General features: G+C 41.7%; 1 protein-coding gene and 1 long non-coding RNA gene across 5 annotated transcripts in view; one reads left to right on the top strand and one right to left on the bottom strand.

Annotated features, from left to right (window-relative positions):
- Positions 1 to 10,076: 10,076 nt before the first annotated feature.
- On the bottom strand, positions 10,077 to 16,242 carry LOC139632100 (uncharacterized). 2 transcript variants are annotated; one of them, XR_011693502.1, is made up of 3 exons: positions 15,466 to 16,242; positions 13,961 to 14,084; positions 10,077 to 10,381 (listed from the first exon to the last, which is right to left on the bottom strand). It is a non-coding gene; the product is annotated as an uncharacterized lncRNA (long non-coding RNA). The 2 variants fall into 2 exon arrangements; XR_011693501.1 differs by lacking the exon at positions 15,466 to 16,242 and adding an exon at positions 14,765 to 14,881.
- Positions 13,564 to 19,628, top strand: part of caln1 (calneuron 1) — a 70,608-nt gene continuing 64,543 nt past the window's right edge. Inside the window, exon 1 of one of the 3 annotated variants that reach the window (XM_071496858.1) lies at positions 13,564 to 13,692. Coding sequence is in view for 1 of the 3 variants with exons in the window: in XM_071496856.1 (XP_071352957.1) it covers positions 16,828 to 17,051 (224 nt within the window). In the remaining 2 variants the exon portion in view is untranslated. Of the gene's footprint in view, positions 13,693 to 14,934; positions 15,436 to 16,623; positions 17,052 to 19,628 lie in introns of those variants that run through there. The other 2 variants (XM_071496857.1, XM_071496856.1) reach the window with 2 other exon arrangements.

The raw sequence follows: 19,628 nt of genomic DNA, 5'->3' as shown, positions 1-19,628 counted from the left end.
TTGAACAATAGCTGTAGGTGGTGATGCTTTTCCTCTGCTGTTGTCCCACAAGCTTTCTCGTCCATTTTAAGTGGCTGGTGGTGTGTACGAGCTCAGAGGCAGCCTGTAAACAGTCCCCGTGTTGCTCTGCCTGTCGGCTTCCACTCAGACCTGGAGATAATCTGTATTTATGAACATGCTGGGGGAATTCGTGTGTGTGATTCTGTGTATGTCAGAGAATGCTTCTGTTTATGTGTGTGTGTTGTTTATAATGGTCTATTGATGTGCAGCTGTATGTGTATGTGTCCTGTTTTGGGGGCCAGATGTCCAGAGAATAGCAGGTCCACCATTTCTCAGCTCACCCTGCCTGTGTCCGTCTGTTACCCAGCATCCCTCCTGGCTGATGTGGGTTGTTTCCATAACCTTCTCCCGGATGTGGTCAGCCAAGCCTCTGATGGGTTCACAGTCAGCAAATGTGAGGGTGCTAATTCAGCGTTTTTGTACCCTGACTGTCTCTGGGTTGGTGTTGGGATTATATGATGATGCTTTTCTGTCATTTTACAGATTATGATTCTGAGTGCAAGTTTCCATTGAAATCTAACAAAATTATTTTTGTTTTGCCAGTATTGTAGCTCTGTTCACGGCAACACAGACACAGGTTGGTTCTTTGAAACATGCGTTTATTGCTTTGGCACGTCTTATTTCTATTGATGTCTCCACACCGTCATTATGCCTCCATAACGCTGTGAGAGCTGTATTTATGAGTGAACATAATACAAAGATACATCAACATGTGATATAACAAACATGAAACAAAGGCATTTTATGAGTGAAACAAAATACCTTGTTGGCCATCATGAAAAGAAGTTCATGTATGAATTACAATTTTATTATTTTTGATTATCCTAAATACATTTTTACATTTACCATTGATAAAGTAGGGAAAAGTCCTCTGCTGAATGAGAAACAGAGGCACATTTTGATAAAATCATCTTTCAAATAAATCAGAGCATTTTTTGGGGGGGTTTCTGGTGGGCCTCCAACACAAAACTTGCAGTGTATCTGTGTGTTTGCATGTGCATGTCCTTGTGGTGTGCTTGTTGTGTTCAGGTGCCTGTGTGAATTTGTATCTGTGCTCTATGACGAACACACGGGACAAACTGCCTGCACCCACAGGTGGGTGCAGGCAGTTTGTTTGTGCCTGTGTCTGTATGTTCACATGCCTGTGTGAATGTGTGAGGATTTGCATCTCTCTCCGTACATGAATTCACTCAGACGTGCAGAGATGAGTTTGTCGGCACTCTGACAAACCAACAGATTTGAGGGGAGCAGGGGCCAAGTGTGAAGCTGCTCTCTGCCAAATAGGAAGTCGCTGAAAATGACATCAACAGCCCAAAACAAATTAGAACACAATGGACACCCTTGTCTCCTGCCACAGTGAGGACACATAGATTTATTGTTTATCATTTGGTTGGACTCATCTACAAAATTGCACGTAGAAGTTGTGACACAAAAATGTGGAAGCAATGGTTGTTGCGCTCTCTTGTAGCTTTACCCTCAATGTCCTCAACAAGCATATGAAAAATGCTTTTATCATATCATATCATATCATATCATATCATATCATATCATATCATATCATATCATATCATATCATATCATATCATATCATATCATATCAACCTGGATGTTAGCATCACTCTGGTTCCCTTGACAAAAAGTCAATGGGATTTTTACATTGGTTTTTATTTTTAGTTTATTGGCAGAAAATAAACTCTGTGATACACAAATGTTTATGATACTGACACGTCTGACACGCAGGATAATCTTCACAAATGATCACAACTTCCACAATTTTTGAAGTCTCACCAGAAATAGAAAGCTTAGGCGATAAACAAACTTCACCACAGTCACATGACGTCACCGTCACCACGGCTAAACTTCCGCCTTGTAGTTTAACAAGCTCTGACCTCTTCTGCAAAAGTCTTTGCTCATACAAAGATAGTAATGGTTTTCAAAAGCACGAGTATAAACACCATGAGGCTGTCAGAGTGGACTGGTGAGTAGACTGGTTCTCATGTTCGGGGTGATGACGCTTAACGTCCCAGACAACCTCTGCAGTCTCATTTAGCCATTTGTAACCCTAACCCTTTTTTAAAAGATGTAAAACGGGGTATTTACTGACGTATTTTATGCCGTCGTAAAAAAACTTTAAAATATCTTGAACTTATTATTAACCTTATTTATCAAACGAAAAACCCATTCAAAAAACTTCAGGATGAGGGAACCGGAGGTGCTAAAATGCTGACTAATTTCTGGATTTTACGACTAATTTCTGCAGCACATTATATTACATTACACTACATTATATTTGCTCAGGGCGTACACCGCCCTCACCCAGTGTCAGCTGGGATTGGCTCCAGGCCCCCCACAACCCTAAAAGGATAAGTGGTATGGCAAGTGAATATGTTATATTATATTAAATTATATTATATTATATTATATTATTGATGTTACTGGGGAAGCATTTGTTATTTCAGTTGAATTCCATTTTCCTTCAGCCCTGATAATATTTTCCCATACAATAATGTGATAAATAATTGATGCAGTGTAATGAGATCACGTCTGAGTGCTGCAGCAGGAAAGCACAGTTTGTATGAGAATGTGTTTGTGATCTGAATTTTTCTGCTCCAGCTGTATTGATGCCTCTTTTCTCTTTCTGGACCAAAATCCATTTTTCACCTCACTTGAAGTGTCGCTGGAGCTCAGCTGTGATCACAAGCCGGTAGCATAAATGTTCTGTCAACAGACAAACACACCTGACCTCCTGTGTTGTGGGAGCTCACTCCGTGAATTCTGCTCGCTCACTTCTGTCACTTATCATCTGATGTTGCTGTCGCGCATCACTCAAAAACGCAACCGGCTCAGAAGTGACCTTTGACCCCAGAAGTGTCAGTCTGCGGCATCGTTTCCCGCCTCTGTGTGAGCCAGGTGTTGTGGAGAGGGACCTCGATTAGCTCATATGCTAATCCCCTCTTTAAACAAAGTGAATCAATTAACCAAATGACCGTCTAATGAAGGCTTCGTCTTGCATATTGATGCTTTATTTTTGAAGGAGGATTTGCATTCTAATGGCGTAATGAATTCTCGCCTGACAACTGACTGGTGGTAAATCACAGCAGTGCGATGAATCATAGAAAATCTGTCTCAATAACGAGTGCTGAAATGCATGTGGGGTGCGCAACGATTAGGAGAGATATGTGCTAATTGCCTGCTGTGTGTCCTGGTCCTGGATCGTTCCTTCTTTCCTCAGGCTCAGCTGTCATATGGTCTGTTTCACAGCTCATCGAATAAAGGGAACAGTCCATGCAAAAGTTTCACACCATCGAAAGCAATTAAAAGATCACTTAGAGGTTAAAGCCTTCAGTCTCTTCTGTACATGTTTTTTAAATCATCCATTTAATTTAATTTTTTTATTTTGAAACTACAGCGTAAGAAATTACCAGCTCTTTAGGCAGAATATCTGTTAGTGTCTCTCATACACAAATGTACTATATGTACATATATTGAATTTCCATAAATCAAATATAAGTACATATAAAATAAAAACATATATATATAAAATTTATGTATGAAACCTATTAGAAATCGGGACATTTTCATATATAGACATACAGTAAATGACTAGCCCATAAAAATGGATGTATGTTTATGTATTATATTGTAGACATATTTGACATAGGCCTAAATATATATCCATCCCAAAGCCTGTTGATATATGTTGATATTATATACAATAGGGTCCAAAAATGTCAAGATAGAAATTAATGAGACATTAATAAGTAGAATTTTTATATGTACAATGTTTTAAAAAACATGCATATATAAATCAAATATATGTATATAATTATGCTAACTTCTATGCTAACAACATTTTATACCATATATATGAATATACATAAATGTTACTATGGGTATTTCATTTGTATTATCAACTCATATCTCTATATATCCAGAGGATGTATATGAGCGATAATAATATATCCCATTATCAGTGAAATATATGGAAACATCACTCTTGCTATAGGGACATATTTGTCATATATAACATTTTGTCAGGTTGTGTGTTGATCACACACATGTGACACACTTCATGGAAGATTGACTGACAGGCCTCTGTCCTGCTTTTATTTGCTCACAGTGAGTTTGTCTTAGAGGATTTTCTCTGTATTTACAGTCAATCTTGCATCAAGGTATTAACAAGTTGTTCATTGGCAACAAACATGAAAGTGGCAATTAACATTTTGTGTGTATATGCTGAAAGAGGAGATATGTGTTTTAACTTTTGCTTCATTTGCCTAGAGATAGAATTTACAAAGGCCAAAACAAAAACAAAACAAAGACGCAAATACATGATGGACCCATTTAAACCATAATCTGCTCGTCCCTTTGTTATTTTGAATGGAAGTGACACATTGTGGCAACATTGCTCAGTTAACCAATCTGCATTAATAACCAACTGTCAGCTACTGTTTACATCCACACGTGTCTGACCAGGCAGATTTGCATAGGAAATGAAATCGACTGGCTGTTGCTTCTTGTTTTAAGCAGGAGTCTTTTATAGTTGTTGGTTATGGATGTGTTCAACAAAAGAAATAAGCAAATCTGCAAACTGATGACCATGTTTGAAAATGGTTATAACATAAAGTTTGATTTGCAATAGCCCCGGAGCCGTACATGGTGTGCATATGATTCAGTTTCTTTCTCAGATGATGATCGTTACTAAATGTAAGTGCACTGAAATGAGAAGCGGCGCTGCATTCTTTCATAAGATAAAACATTTAGAAAGAGGGAGAACATAAAATAAAGATGAACCTTGTGGATGACACCAACAAACCCCAAGAGGTGAGGGAAAACTCAAAAAGAGACGGATGATATATGAAACTCTTCTGCCTCCCTCACTTCGTCACGCTGCATCTGAGGATGTTACTGTCCCACAGAGAGAGTGCATGTGTGCGCATGTGTGACAGAGATCATTGGCGGGTCTCAGGTGAGCCATATTTTCCTGTAACCTCTGTGTCCTGTGGTCTGCTGTGTGCTGTGGAGCCCAGAGAGTTTGATTGATGAATGAGCCACAGGCAGGTTGGCAGACGAGAAGCCGGCTCGGTCTGTGAGCTGAATCGCACTGGGCTGATTATTATCCATCACACACAAGGACTGAAATAAAGACCTGTGACACTTGAATCAGCTGTAACTGAGAGATTTTTTTATTGACCCTGAAACTGAAGGCTGCTGATGCCACTTGTGTGTAACACGGATTGTGTAATACACAGGTGAGTTTTTTTTTTTTTTTTTTTTTTTTTTTGCTGCACTCAACCTCTTGTGTAAAATACGACCATAACACCTTTGTCACAGAGTTAGTGCATGTGTGACCCACACTGCCACTGATGGACTGTTTGTTCTGGACATTTTTAGCCACACACCAGTGATCAAAGTGGTTTCCTGGCGTTGATCAGTCACAGGGAAATAAAATGACACACACCAAAACTTCACATTTTAGCCTCTCAGGATCTAACATGGTCAGGTTCCGGTGTTAAAGTGTCCAGAGTTGGGAAAAGTTTCATTTGACTACTTTTGATGTAGTGATGAACCAACAGATCATCACCACTTGTAGCTACTTTCATCCCTTTGTTTTTATTTTACAGCACATTTATTACCCCACTGTTTTCACCAGACCACTTTGCAGCAGCAATAGAAAACTGTTTTCAGGTAAAAACGTCTCACTGTACATCACCTGCCCAGCACCAAACCGCAGACAGACTAAAGCAAGTGGCTACCAGGTGAACATAGTGCAGCATTTAGCAGCTGAAGCCAGATGTTTTTTCTCTGGAGTTGATCGAAACCTAACCACAGCTAAAGGACTTAACATCCATCTGACGGACATAAACATAACTTCAAATGAATGCTGATGTTTCTCTGTGTATGCTTAGTGTAAATCAGTGTCTTCTGAAGTTCTTCTGCCCTGGAGGAGTCAAAAATTGATTAAAGGTTGATTTGAGGGAAATACTTGCAGGGTCAGCAGTGTAACATTTGCTTACCACACAACTGTATCAAGGCAGCAGCGGCCCAGATGTGGTGACTTTACATTAGATTATTCTTGTTCTTGCTGCTGTTGTCAATTAGATGATTCATGCCTCATGAGCATGCATAAAGACATCTATCCATTTCGCATTATTTAAACAGTCCAGGTCTCAGCAGACTAGTCCTGTCCTGGTTCTTTCTCCCAGCCACATCCTCCAGCTCCTCCTGGGTATCCCACCCAAGGTGGGATATGTAGTCCCTCCAGTGGGTTTTGCGTTCTGCTCTGGGGTCTCCTCCCAGTTGCCCAAAATACCCCCAACTCCAGCTGTAAAAAGCTCACGGACATTTGGACCGAATCTTATTCACCTGTGACATTTGTCGTCCCTGCTGCCTGCTGTTTGTGTTAGGTGGTTGAATATATGGATTTCAGGCCGGTGGCCAAGAAACAAGTCCGGTCATGGAGCTGAATCACACATCATAAAATAAAAACACAGTCCCTGTCTCCTTCCGGAGAGATGCTGTATGAATGTTGATGCCACAAAGGTGAATTGTGTTGGCTGTGTAATGTTGCGATAAAGCTTGTTATGCCTTGTTGCATTAGAAGTACAACTGTTACGCAATATATAACAGTTACTGTTTGTGCACATTATGCTACGGATGGAAAGCTGGTGAGAGAAGGCTGCACGTGGGAATTACCTGTGCTCTCACTAACCTTTTCCTGAACTCATCTGAAACATGCTGAGCTCTGTATTTGCTTCGCGGTATAGATTTCCTACAGCCCACAGGGTTTTATTCAAACTGGTAAAAATCACTCTGGGCCTAAACAGATCTATTTCTGAGAGGAAACAGGGATCAGCACCCAGAAGATCCTCCTTGTGGTTTCTATATATATGTTGCTTTGGTAGCAAGTTATGAATGTACTGTTTGCATTGTATATAAATACTCTTCCACTACCATGCACATCTGTAAACAGACATTTGTTAATCTGCAAACAGTCATTAGTCGGCATCAGGATATTTATTTCACTCTTGCAGGGGCTGAGTCTTAATATAATGAAGCTGACATGTCTTTAATCTTGAGTGCACTCTGCTGCTAATTCACCTGCATCCTTGTCTTTGTTCCTGCTGTGATGAAGTTTCCTCTGGGATCAGTGAGATGAATGTCATCGTTTTGTATCCTCAGTGAGCAGCGCTGACACTGCCACAGTAGGTTTAGTAGTTTATCTTCCACTGGGCCAACAACATGTCATTATAACATGATATATTATTGAGCTATAGGATAACTGGAGTGCTTATGTTGAAGGGAGAAAATGCCAGAGTGATCATGAGAGCGCTTGTGTGTGTGTGTGTGTGTGTGTGTGTGTGTATGTGTGTGTGTGTGTGTGTGTGTGTGTGTGTGTGCATGTGTATATGCATGTGTGTATGTAGAGTTTGTGTCTCTAACACCGTGAAGCTCTTGTCTCTGCACATGGACACGGTGTTAAACACATGAGCAGTCACAGAACACAGATGCCTCACATTCGGTTGTTGTCTGGAGAAACTGTGTGTACTGTACGCACCAAGTGTGTGAGCAGCGAGCTTGGCAGAAATACGATGGGCCAAATATAGGAGCAGGAGGACTGTGTGATTGTGAGCACAATTCATCGGGTGTGAGGGATGTAAAGGAAAAGTCAGCAGGCAAAGCAATGTAAGATCCAATCCCAACATCTCCTGAAATACCTCAGCTTGGGTCGTGATTGTTGGAGCATACAGATCGAAGCCACTGACATTTTCTGCCCAAACTCCCTCCGAGCTCTTGCAACATGTTGAAAGGCTGCAGTCAATCAAGAGAAATACCACTACTGTAGCCATTGCAGTTCAGCACAGGATGAAGGTCATCATACAGGATAAAATACACAGCCCTTGTGAGAAGCGACTGATTGGCTGCAGGACTAAGCACCGTGGTTCTTCCAGTCGTCATGTGTATTTTAACTGTTTAATAAGAGACCTCTATGGGGATGTTTTTGTTTTGCAAAGATGCACAGTCAACACTATTTTTCTACAAAAAGAAATTCATTCTCTAAATCAGTCTGCAGTCAGTCCCCTGTTCACTGCACCAAAAAAGAAAAAACCTCGGAAAGAGAAAATAGAAATTAGAGTTCAACTCAGGTATAAGTCTGAGGTAGCATGTCTGCCTCTAACTTCCATAAAATGCTGCAAACCAGGAGACCTTTGTCACTATTTGTCTCATTTTGTTGCGAACACACAGGGTTTGTCCTACTCCCACTTTGATTTTTGGCTGATCATAAAAAGATTATTGTTATGATAAAGGAAGAAAGGCTTTGGGAACCTTTGCATTTCTGAACCTATTTTTGTTCTTTGTGCATAAGTGACAGGTGGAACAATAACATGAGATTGCATGAGGAAAAAAAGTGCAATTCATTGGACTAAAGTTGAAAAGACCATTCTTTGCACATCACTGCTGTGAGCTACTTGAGCCAGCAGGAGCAGCCAGACGGGTCCTTGAGGACTTGAGGCCTTTTTTTTCTGCAGCAGTGCTCAGCAGATCTTGTCCACTGGCTTCTGGATTTACTTTGAAAGACAAAGCAGCTAGAAAGCAATGTGTGAGGACTGTGTCTCTACAGTCCAGTAAACACAATCATCTGAATCTCATCATCAATATCTGAAGTGTAAAGATGAAGTTTCTGACAGTTTTCTTCCATCTCCAGTGCTTGTTTTAGGTTTTGGATGTCATATCTCATTTAATGTGACCTGGAGGGTTATAATAGTAAAGCAGGGACTCTGAATCATCATGGTAATCATGACAGATTTAATGTCTAGTGCTGAAGTGAACTTCTTTTGGTGACTGTTTTCTCACTCAGGTCTGTTAACTCTTCACAGTGTCTCACCATAATTGAAAGATTATGCACGATCCAGATACTACTCCACTGTTGACACCAGGGATGCTAGTGATGGTAATTCTTCTGGAGGTTTATTACTGACATTGTTTTTTGGTCATGTTTTTTTATGGAATCCATAGTTTAATTTAAAAAAAAAAAAAATTAAAACTAAACATTAATAGCATTCGCACGTTTTACGTTAATGTTTCCTGTTGAAAATCTGGTTTGTGAGCTCACCACAGTGCTTTGCCAGAACTGTCTTTCTGCACAGTTTGATGGTACAGTATAATTTCCCCCACTTCAGATCATATGGTAATTCTCTTTCATTCATGATTCATGAATCTCAGGCAACAGGAATATTTTGTCACATCTACAGACAGGCTGCTCTGTCCTGTAAACTCCTGTTTGCAGGACTGTAACTGTAAATGAAACCACTGTTGTTATTCTGGGTAAGGATTTCATCTGAATGCCTAGAATATCTGTGTAATACAAGAAAAATAACATAAGACTATTTAACAATATTCAGATGTACCTGTCTATATTCCAGCAGCGCAGCTGCTGCATGTTGTCCCAGGTATCGGGCCTTGTCTGTCACCCAGTGCATGAATTTTCAGTGGGACAACTTTAAAATGTTCCATTCAGTTAGCTGCCCAGCTACCGGGGCTCAGACCTGAAGTTTTCTGGCAGAAGAAGCTGGCTCATTTTTCTCATGGTCGAAGATCCTCCTCCTCCTGCCAGCAACAAGGTAAAGGTCGTCTTCAGAAAACATATTCACCCCCTAACCATCCATAAAAACAGGTAGTTTTCTAATTGGCTTATATTTACATATTAATTTGTTTTGCCTGCTCAGAGCAGAGAGGTCCTCATTCACAATTTAGAGTCACCAGTTAACACAGTCTGTCTTTGGATTGTGGGAGGAAGCTGACTCTGAACACGCTAAACAGCTCGAATGAATGTGTTGGACCGTGTGAATGTGTGTGTGAAGTGTGTGTGTGAAATGTCCGGGGTGTTTGCTGCTTTTTGCACAACACATGGGAAAGGCTGTAGCCTGCATGACCTTGAATGAGAATAAACTGGTGTAGTAAATATACAGACTGGTGAAGCATTTGTTTTTGCATTAATGTTTATTTCTCTTTAATTCTCTTGTTTTTATTTCTGTATAATTACCGTGTCATTATTGTAATCCCTGGCTCTCTCAACTGAAGCAAATGAATAATCAGACCAGATTTTTAATGGAGTGTTGATTGGTATTTCTTTTTGACTTTGCCTTTAAGGCTTTATTTCATTTATGTGCTGTCTAGGATCACAGCTCTGACAATAAACATTTAATATTGACTGTGTGAGGGCATCACAGCGGAGTTGGTTCAGATCTCTTAGCAGCTCTGTGTTCGTCAGCAGCTGTCGGGCCGTATCAGTCAGGACTTTAGTTTCACTGCAGCAAATCTAGAACAGACGCATTGACTCATTAGATTCCCCTTTGAAAAAGAGTTAGATGAAGCAACAGCAGGAGCAGAGACACTGTGACTCATTCCATCAAGAACACACACACACACACAAATATATATACACGCAGAAATGCAGTCACACTCACACACATGCACGCACACACACGCCTCATGGCGATGAGCTTTCCAAGGCTGAACTGGTGTAGGAACTGAGCACAGATTGGATATGTGATACATGGTGCGTGCTGCATGTGTGTGTGTTTGTATGTGTGTAGTAGTCTGTATAAAAGGAGGAGATCAGAACAGCTCACAGTGTTCCCTGCATGAGGCACATAATAAACCCCAACCTGATAAAACTGCTAAGGCTGCACTTTATTTCAAAGTTCTCTCTCTGACTTGCTGGAGTAATTATTTACCAAGCTCCCTTGTGTACTTATTGCAGGGTTTCTCTACACCACTGTCTCCTTAACCAGCTATGGTTATTCATTCATTCATTAGCCATCCTGCTTATCCTGTCAGGGTCCCGGGGTGCTGGAGCCACTCCTAGCTGACACTGGGGGAGGGTGGGGTACAGACAGGACAGGTCTGACTGTGGTTATGTGCATGTTGATTATATTCGTGCATGAAACATCTCATTATCAAGGTAATCCTGTTTTAAATGAATGTTTTCCTCATGTTCAGGCTTCCACACAACCAGAATAACATCCTGTCCTGCAGGCTAAATGAATGACATAATGGTCAAATCTAACCAGCGGCTCTCTCTAATGTTGGAATCACAGTGCATTTAAACTTCAAGTTGGTTTGTTGAGCAGTAACTAAACTCCAAAGTTACAGGTTGCTCCTACTAAAAATATGTGTATGCACTCATAACAGCAGGAGGGTCACATGACCAAATCAATCTGCATGTAAATAATAGGCCTGGGTGATTGGAACCTACAATCAGGTGAGTCAGAGTGTTCTGTTTTTTTTCTATTGTACGCTCTGATTACAGTGAACAGTGCACTGTCAAAAAGTGTTATATAAACAGTAAGCTCAAAATGCTGCAGATGATTGGTTTACAATACATCAAGCATCATAATATATGGAGCATTTAACAGTTTTAGCTTCAGCTTATGGTCTGTTTACATACTGTACAAAGACTTTTTTGTGTTTGGCCCTAAAAATGGCACTAAATGTTCTATCAATGCATTTCCAGCAAATGCTGAAATAATAAAGAGTATCAATGAAATATGTGCAGTGTCACATGTTTAGTGTAAATTGTCACATGATCAGAGCGATCAGAGCTGTACCATGAGAAGAGAATGACTGCATCAAAGCTCCCAAACAAAAGGTTGGTAAAGTATGTTAACATAAAGACAGGACAAAGATTTTTGGGTCACATCATCTGTAAGGTGTCTAGTATTGATATTTGCATTTGCAATTACTCAGCTTTGTTCACTGTGGTCATTAAATTAGTAAGTAAGTAATCAGTTGATGGCAACAAAACTGAGCGGTGGGATAACACTGCATCTAGGCACACACATACATAGTTCTTTTTCTACCAAACTTTCTACTTTGTTCTTTCTTCTAGTCTCACTTTGGGTCATGATATGTTGACTCGAGACGACTGTCCAGACAAGGGACGCAACATTGGGTCAGATACATATATATACATATATATACATTTTATATTTTCTATTCTACACATTTACACATCACAATTGTGACTGGCCATAAAACACACATTTTCACCTACTATTCAATGAAAATTACAAAAATAATGATTGATTATTTCAAAGGGTTATTAATGACACATGATCTGTATGAGTTGTTTTACTGTGTCCATGTTCTTTTCTGCTGTATTTACTATCATGTCATATATTTTGTTTCAGTAAACTGTCTATAAATTTATATTTTAGTCCGGAGCTCCTTGAAAAACACCTGCACTGACCTCAAGAGACATTCCAGCTCTATAGCTTTGAGAAAAATAACCCCACACACTTACAATGAGCCATGGTCTGTAATTCATCGTTATCTCAATCAAAGGCATTTGGTGCTTATTGGAGACTTCATATACAGTGTCTCCATCACATCTGAGACTATACAAGAACCAAAAGGTCACATCCACATCTGTATCCATGCCGGAGACGTCTGACTCCTACCTGCTGACTCACACTAAGTCACACTGAGTGCAAACCCTCTAAATGCCTCAGAATGTGAAAAATAATTGTTGTAACCATGACAGTAAAAATGTGGGTGTCATTTTGGCAGGATCTTTTTTGTACTCTGGCATTCTTAGTGGGCACATTACCCTGAATCTGGATTACCAAAGTTAAACTTACAATACCCTGTTAGACATATGCATTCATTTTGATTAAACTGACAGGAACAGGAATAAAGAAAGAGAGTGGGTGTTCAGAAAGTGCCCTGACATCAACCTTGTAGCCTTCAGGAGAAATCAACCACTGGCTTCTAACAGGTATTTAGCCTGCAAATCTCTTTCAATGGTTCTTTTTTTAACACTCGTCATTTTCAAGACTTTTTTGATTTTCTACATTTTGGCTGCACCTTTGGTGATAACCTAGATAGCAAAAGCATCTGATCATCAGGCTGTATATGGACCAGACTCAGGCTGTAGAACCAGGGCCTATACTGGGCCAGAAGAAAGACAAACATGTGGCCTAAATATGGGCCAGATGTATCTTGCTATCTGGGAAGCAGTCTGTCCTCTGTGTGTATAAGAATTGATTTGCGCGTCAAAAGATGTCTAGATGTGTAGGTGAAAACTGGCTATAAGTAGACAGACTTTTAGACTTGTATTCTGCACATGACCTTTGTTTAAACAGCAGTTCACTGACAGTGTTTCAGTGAAGATGGCCCTTATTGCATGTTGAAATACAGTCACTGAAATGCTGTTGAGGCAGTGGTTATCTGTAAAAAACATTTCAGCTGACATAGATGTTTGCTTATTGGTGTAGGTAAAACCTTTTACTAATTGGCAAATGAATCTCTAAAAAGCTAAAGAGAGATTTATTCAAATGAAGAAGTTGTAGGTCATCAACCTGACAGGTGCTTTCCTCAATGTGTAACACGTTTCAGGAGCATGCTCAGTAAATGCTAAATGAGGGGACCTGCGTGATATGCTGATTGGCAAGAGCAGAACCACCTGTCAATCCTTCTGTTTGGTTCTTATCCAGGTCAGGGTGACAGGATGGTGGTAGGAGGGTGAGCAGAGCCACAACTTCAGTTCAGCTTTAGGGATCGCCTGGTTCCCTCAGACCTCCTGCTCCAGGTTGTCCTCTCAGATGTTCTCATCCATAAAAAGTGGAGGTACGTGTAGGATTGTGCAATGGCCAGAGCCTCATTAACTGAATATAAATGTGCAGCCCTCCTGAGAAACCAGCTGCATGTTTTATTCACAGTTCCACGTGCACATGGCAGTTATTGTTTTGTCAGCTGTACTCTTCACTGTCTCCCAAACAGAATAACTTTTCATTTTGCAAGAGTAGGTGCCACGTCTTGACTCAGCTCTAATTTGAATATAACTCATCTCTTGTTGTACCAAAACACACCCTTTCATCCTGAGACAATCACTTACCTGCAGACTGTCAGGGAAAACCTCTCTGATTTATTCTGTCGTTCATCACAGAGCAGGAGGCTGGTCCAGCTCATCGGTCTTGTTTCTGGCTCCGGTAGACAAAGTCAGTGTCCAATAGTCTGATCTAGGACACAAGTCATGGGAACAAGACAGTTTTCAGCTGAAATAATGTTAATCAACATGGTGGTCAGTCACATGTTAAGGCTTTATTTTCTATTTTCTTTGTGTCTCCCACACTACAACTTACATCCACGTGTTTTTTTAACAGAAGCTGATTAGAACCAATTAGATACTGTACAGGCCTACACGTTTTTACCACTGGAGTCTGTAAATGAAAATGTGAAGCAAATACCATGCAATATACAGTATATATATATATATATATATATATATATATATATATATAAGATTTATTTCATTATTCCACTCCCAACATTGATTTTAAGTTATCATGAAGGTGTAATCCCAGCAGAAATCAGGTTATTGCAACAGAAAGACTGAATATCGAGTGGCCCCATTGGAAAAAAAAAAGTACTTGATAATTGTGTCAAGCCGCGCAGATGTCACAAGAGCACCGGAAACTGTCAGATTCAACTTTGGAAATAAAATCGTAAAACCTAAATAACTCAGAAAGAAGAATACACGAATCAAAGAAAAACATGTAAGAAATGCATTTTAGATTAACTATAAAGAGAATCGATATTTGTTAAAAGGATATGAAATTTTTTTTTTTTTTTTTTTTACGGCAGTGAAGGCATTATTTTGAAAGTTATCACCGGAAAATACAGTGTCATTCTGACTTACTTAACACAGGTTCCCTTTTTAAATTTAGAGCTGAGGAGGAGTCGTAATAAGAGTCCTGGATTTGTGCAGATAAATATGAGCTACCACTAAACGGCGCAGGTGATTCATCAGGTAGAAACTGACACAATAAACCGATGGAGGCAAACAAGTGAAAAAGCAGCCAATCGTCGTCCTCCTGCTCGATTGCGTATTGATTTGGGTTGGTGCGTCTCCTTTAGCCACCGGGCGGCTCTCATCAATCTTACCGACGCTCGGCACCTGTATGTGTGTGTGTGTGTTTGTGTGTGTGTATGTGGATCTGAAGTGCATGGATTTTTGTACTTTGAGTCAACGGACCTGACGAGACTGTAACCGGATGCGACGCTGAGCGAGAGAAGAAATTAAAAAATTGCTGAGAGTTTGGCGAAAAGTGCAACTCGGCTGCTGCTCCTGCTGGACTTCATATCAGGAGAAAAAAAACAACCAATCACTGGGACCTTTCATCTTTTCACACGATGGGAAGAAACAGCTGCACCGCAATATAAAGGAATAATTCACTAATAACACCAAACAGCAACCGGATCGATCAACGAGGCTGATTGAGTCCACCTCAAGTCTCTAAACTGGATCCTACTGCCAGCATCGATTAACGGATTTGACTGATCACCCTCAGACACCCAACAGCCTCAAAGGTAAGTTGGAGAAACGAGACGACAAATTACCTTCAGTGGAGAATGAATGAGCTGGAGTTTATTATCACAGCCTGTTTATGGAGCTACTGTTGTTTTTCTGTCTGCATGAAATCCCATCAGAGCTCCCCACAGGCCCACACCTGTTGTTTGGATCGGTCAGGTCCACTGGTAAGAGTCTGTGTCAACATCTGCTGCAGCTTTCGTTGCTGCCTGTGTCTCATCAGGCGGTGGATGTTGTGGAGAATGTCTGAGGAACAGGCTTGAGAATAAGACAAATTCCGTTTTGTGTAACGAGTCTGGAAGTTTCCAGCATTTTCAACTCGACTTGTTGTTTCCAGGGTCAAATATGAGCCTGGGTGTTTATTTTAAAGCGACATCCATCAGTCATGAGACAGCACGTCTTTGAGTCAGGATACGGACAGTAACGCCCGGTGGTGGTGATGGCAGCTGTTGCATGAATGTAGTTTCTGTCACAGCTCGCAGGAAGTCTGTGTGTGTGTGTGTGTGTGTGTGTGTGTGTGTGTGTGTGTTATGGTGATGTACTGGAGCTGCGACGGGGGCTCAGCAGAGCTCTCACTGTGGACCCCCGCCGGGACGCTGGTCGCCCCCCACCCACCATCACCATCCTGTCGTTTGCGCAGCGTCCAATGCGCGCTCCTGCTCCACTTGGTGGCGCACACTGTCATGTGTCGCTCTCTGAGCATCCCGGTGTTGACCTGCAGAGCGCACTGTAAGCATAACCCACAGGGATATGAAGGCAGTACGTGTGTGTGTGCGTGTGTGCGTGTGTGCGTGTGTGTGTGTGTGTGTGTGCATTCACAAACAGCCTCTCTTGTTCTTTCACCTCAGCTGTCAGTCTTGCTTCCTGCTTCCTCCCTGTCAGCTTCTGTTGGGCTCTCACTCCTCTTTTTCTTATTCTGTCTGGGAGTCTCTGTCTCTGTCTCTTTCTTTTTGTCTCTCTCTCTCTCTCTCTCTCGCTCTCTCTCTCTAGCCTCTCCCAGTGTATTTTGTGAGCACAGCTGCAGGCAGGCAGGCAGGGCTGAGTCTGTCATTGGGACTCACTAATGAGCCCACCACTCTGTCTCCCCATGTGGAGGAATGTTTGCACTGGAGAGTGAGTGAGAGAGCAAAGGGGGAGAGAGGGAGAGAGAGCGAGAGAGAAAGAGGGAGGGAGGGAGGGAGGGAGTGAGAAGCCAAGGAGTGGAGCGTGAGAGGAGCTGTCGTACCTGCTGCTCTCACTGCTCAAATATTAAACAAGGGGTTTCTGGGAACCGATGCTGCTGCTCTGGGACAAGCCCAAACTGTGGAGGCAGCCGGGCTCAGTGGTTTGTGGACAGGCAGTCTGCTACTGCTGCTGCTGCTGCTGGAGGCACCGCTGCATCTAAGAGTCTGATGGAGGAGGAGGTCACAGAGCCCGATCCCCAGACAGTGGAGCCCAGTCCTCAGACGGCAGAGTCCTCTGGCGTGCTGCCGCCGGGGACTTACTCGGAGGTAAACGGAGACTTGCCGGGGAACCCGTACCTGAGGGACGGGACGGTGGACGTGATGGAGAGTCCAGTGAGGGAGCCTGTTGTGCTGCAGTATCCTGCTGAGTACGATCACAGCCACCAGTATGGGTAAGAATCAGCATGGGAGAGACAGAGAGAGAGGGTCTGTTGCTGCAGGAAGCAGCTGGTGATGTGTGCAGAGAGGTTGCACTTCTGTGGGACGCTTCCGTCTCCTTTCTCAGTTTGGAGAACGTTTGACTCCTGGTTTGCCGTGATGCTTTGATGGATTGCCTTTGTACCCAGTTGATTGCATTTTCAAGCACCTGTGTGCCTCTGTTGCACAGTCCATAGCACTGCACAGTCATTTAACCATTGATTTCTCTTACAGAAGGTTAAGGCATGTCCTGTTGATCCACAGCAACATTTCTCACCTTAGTGTTTGCATTACAGTGACAGACTGTGACACACATTTGTTTCGTTGTCTGTGTCACTTGGTGTCATTTTATGGAAAGAGCTGGGTGATCAAAAGCAGTTGCTAATTAATATCTTAATGACCTACAGATGAACCCGTTTGATGATTGTTAGCATCTTCTTTGTGTGTTGGCTGCAGCAGCAGCATAGTATTCTCAAAGGTTCACTGTGTGAACTGTGAAGGTTGACATGAGTGGTGTGTGTCATCAGTTGACACCGAGACACCGATTATCAATAAAAGTAAAGCGTGACCAGAATACCTCACTTCTGGCTTGATCTAAACTTTATAGGTTCGACTCATGTCATCTTCTTGGCTGCGCTTGTTGAGGCTGTCATGTCCTCAACAGGCTGTTTTTATGAGCAGCTGCCTGTCTCTGTGTTCTCTGATGGGAAATGGCGGAACTGGTAGCTCTACACTGAAAACCTGCTGCTGCGTCTGACTCTTTGAGTGGAAACTTTCTAATTACTCTGCTGATGTGACCACGCCTCAATCTGTGATGTCACAGCAGATGTTTTTCTTTTGTTTGTCTCTGATAAGGCTGTGATTTAAAAAAAAAAAAAAAAAAAAAGAAAAAGGAAGAAAATAAATTTTAACCAACCCGGAGCAGTGCGGGGCACGTTAACAGCCCCTGTGTGATGAGAAGGAACGCCAGTTCATCAGCGTTATGGAAATAGCATCATCTGGGAAAGGGGAATTGCATCCTGCTGATAACTTGATGGATTTTAACTGGGACTGGTGTTTTTTCTCCACATAGACTTTTAGACCTAATCATAACACGCCACTGTGTCACAGTCCTCTTTAGATAGTTGATTTTGCGCCTGGAGGGTCTGCTGCTGGTACACAATGTTCTGCTTGTGTCCCCCCCCCCTCAGTAACGGCTATTGGCTGTTGTGCTGCGGGGTCTGATGTGAGAAATTGCCATCTGGCCTCCTTGTCATGCACAAGGCTTTCAATAAAGCTGTGCTCTTTTCATCAGGTTGGTCTCTCTTCAAAGAGTCAAGACTCGGAGCTGAGGTGCTGAGGAGCTGGTTTGGCATTTTGGTGTGGGTCGTGGGTTGAGTGGTCATTTCTTATCGAGGGAGAGAGAGAGACAGGTTTGGCTCAAAGGACAGACTGACATGTATTGATATGACAAAGTTTCAGTACAGAGGAGAAGGTCAATGTGTTGAAATGGAACAAAATCATCTAACGATCATTGCTTAGTATTTCAAAAGGACAAGATTAAACCCTCTGAAGAACTGGATGAATTATTAGAGTTATTGTTGGTAGAATTATTCTTCTTCTCCAACAGTATATTTGTCTCATCATGGGGACAATATCAAGAGTAGGTCTCTGTGAGACATTGTCTTTTTCTGGACAAGTTCCAGACACTCAGGATGTGAACACCACCTTATAGGGAAGTGCACTGTGTTTGAAATGTTCTGCCAAGACAGTGAATCAATTGAAAACTTTACAGACAACAATATTGATAAGAAAGTAATTGTTCAGTAATTTATCAGGTCAAAACAACAACAATCATTTCATTATCAGTTTCCAGGCCCACATCTGACCACATGACATTAGGGAGGCCAAATAATGCCAAATCAGAGCACATTTCAAAACATTATTTATATTTTTATTTATTGATTTTTTATAATTACATCTTGAATCAAAATGGCATTGTTTTGCAAATGATTTGTTGGCCCACTTGCAGTACCTTCACGGCCCACCAGTGGGTGAACAGTGAACAACTGGACTAAAAAAAACGATTTAAGAAAAAAAGATGAATTCAGAAATGATTTCCTTCCTGATCTCTTAACCATGCCTCCATGCTGAGTGTTCAGGGTTAGGGTGAGACACTAACCTCTGACGAGCAGGTGCTGGACACAAGTTTACAGAGCAGAAAGAACTCATCAGCTCTTCCCACCGGTTCTTTGAGGACAGGCGGCGTTTTAATGGCAGCGGTGTAACTGTGGCTCACTGCTTCCTCCTGCAGGGTCAAAGGATTTTGATTAGTCATGTCATCTTTGTCTTATCCTTGAAGTGTCAGTACAAGTAGTGCTGTCCCTGTAAGGCATGCACACAAGTTTAGTGGAGGTGGTTTTATTTATGTCTGTGCCGTAATTGGGTTCAGTTCTGCTGCGACCCAGTCTTAACAACAGTGGAAAGACTTAAAAGGACTATAATGATGCACTAATAGTTTGTCTACTGTCAGGCTGCTTTGAAATAGTTTTATTGTGGGCGACAGGGAGTGC

Source organism: Trachinotus anak, unplaced genomic scaffold, assembly GCF_046630095.1.
Source record: "Trachinotus anak isolate AG129_WGS33_773 ecotype Australia unplaced genomic scaffold, CSIRO_AGI_Tana_v1 ptg000014l, whole genome shotgun sequence".
Classification (NCBI taxonomy): domain Eukaryota; kingdom Metazoa; phylum Chordata; class Actinopteri; order Carangiformes; family Carangidae; genus Trachinotus; species Trachinotus anak.
Note: the sequence above shows the minus strand (reverse complement) of the source record. Positions and strands in the feature narration are given on the sequence as shown.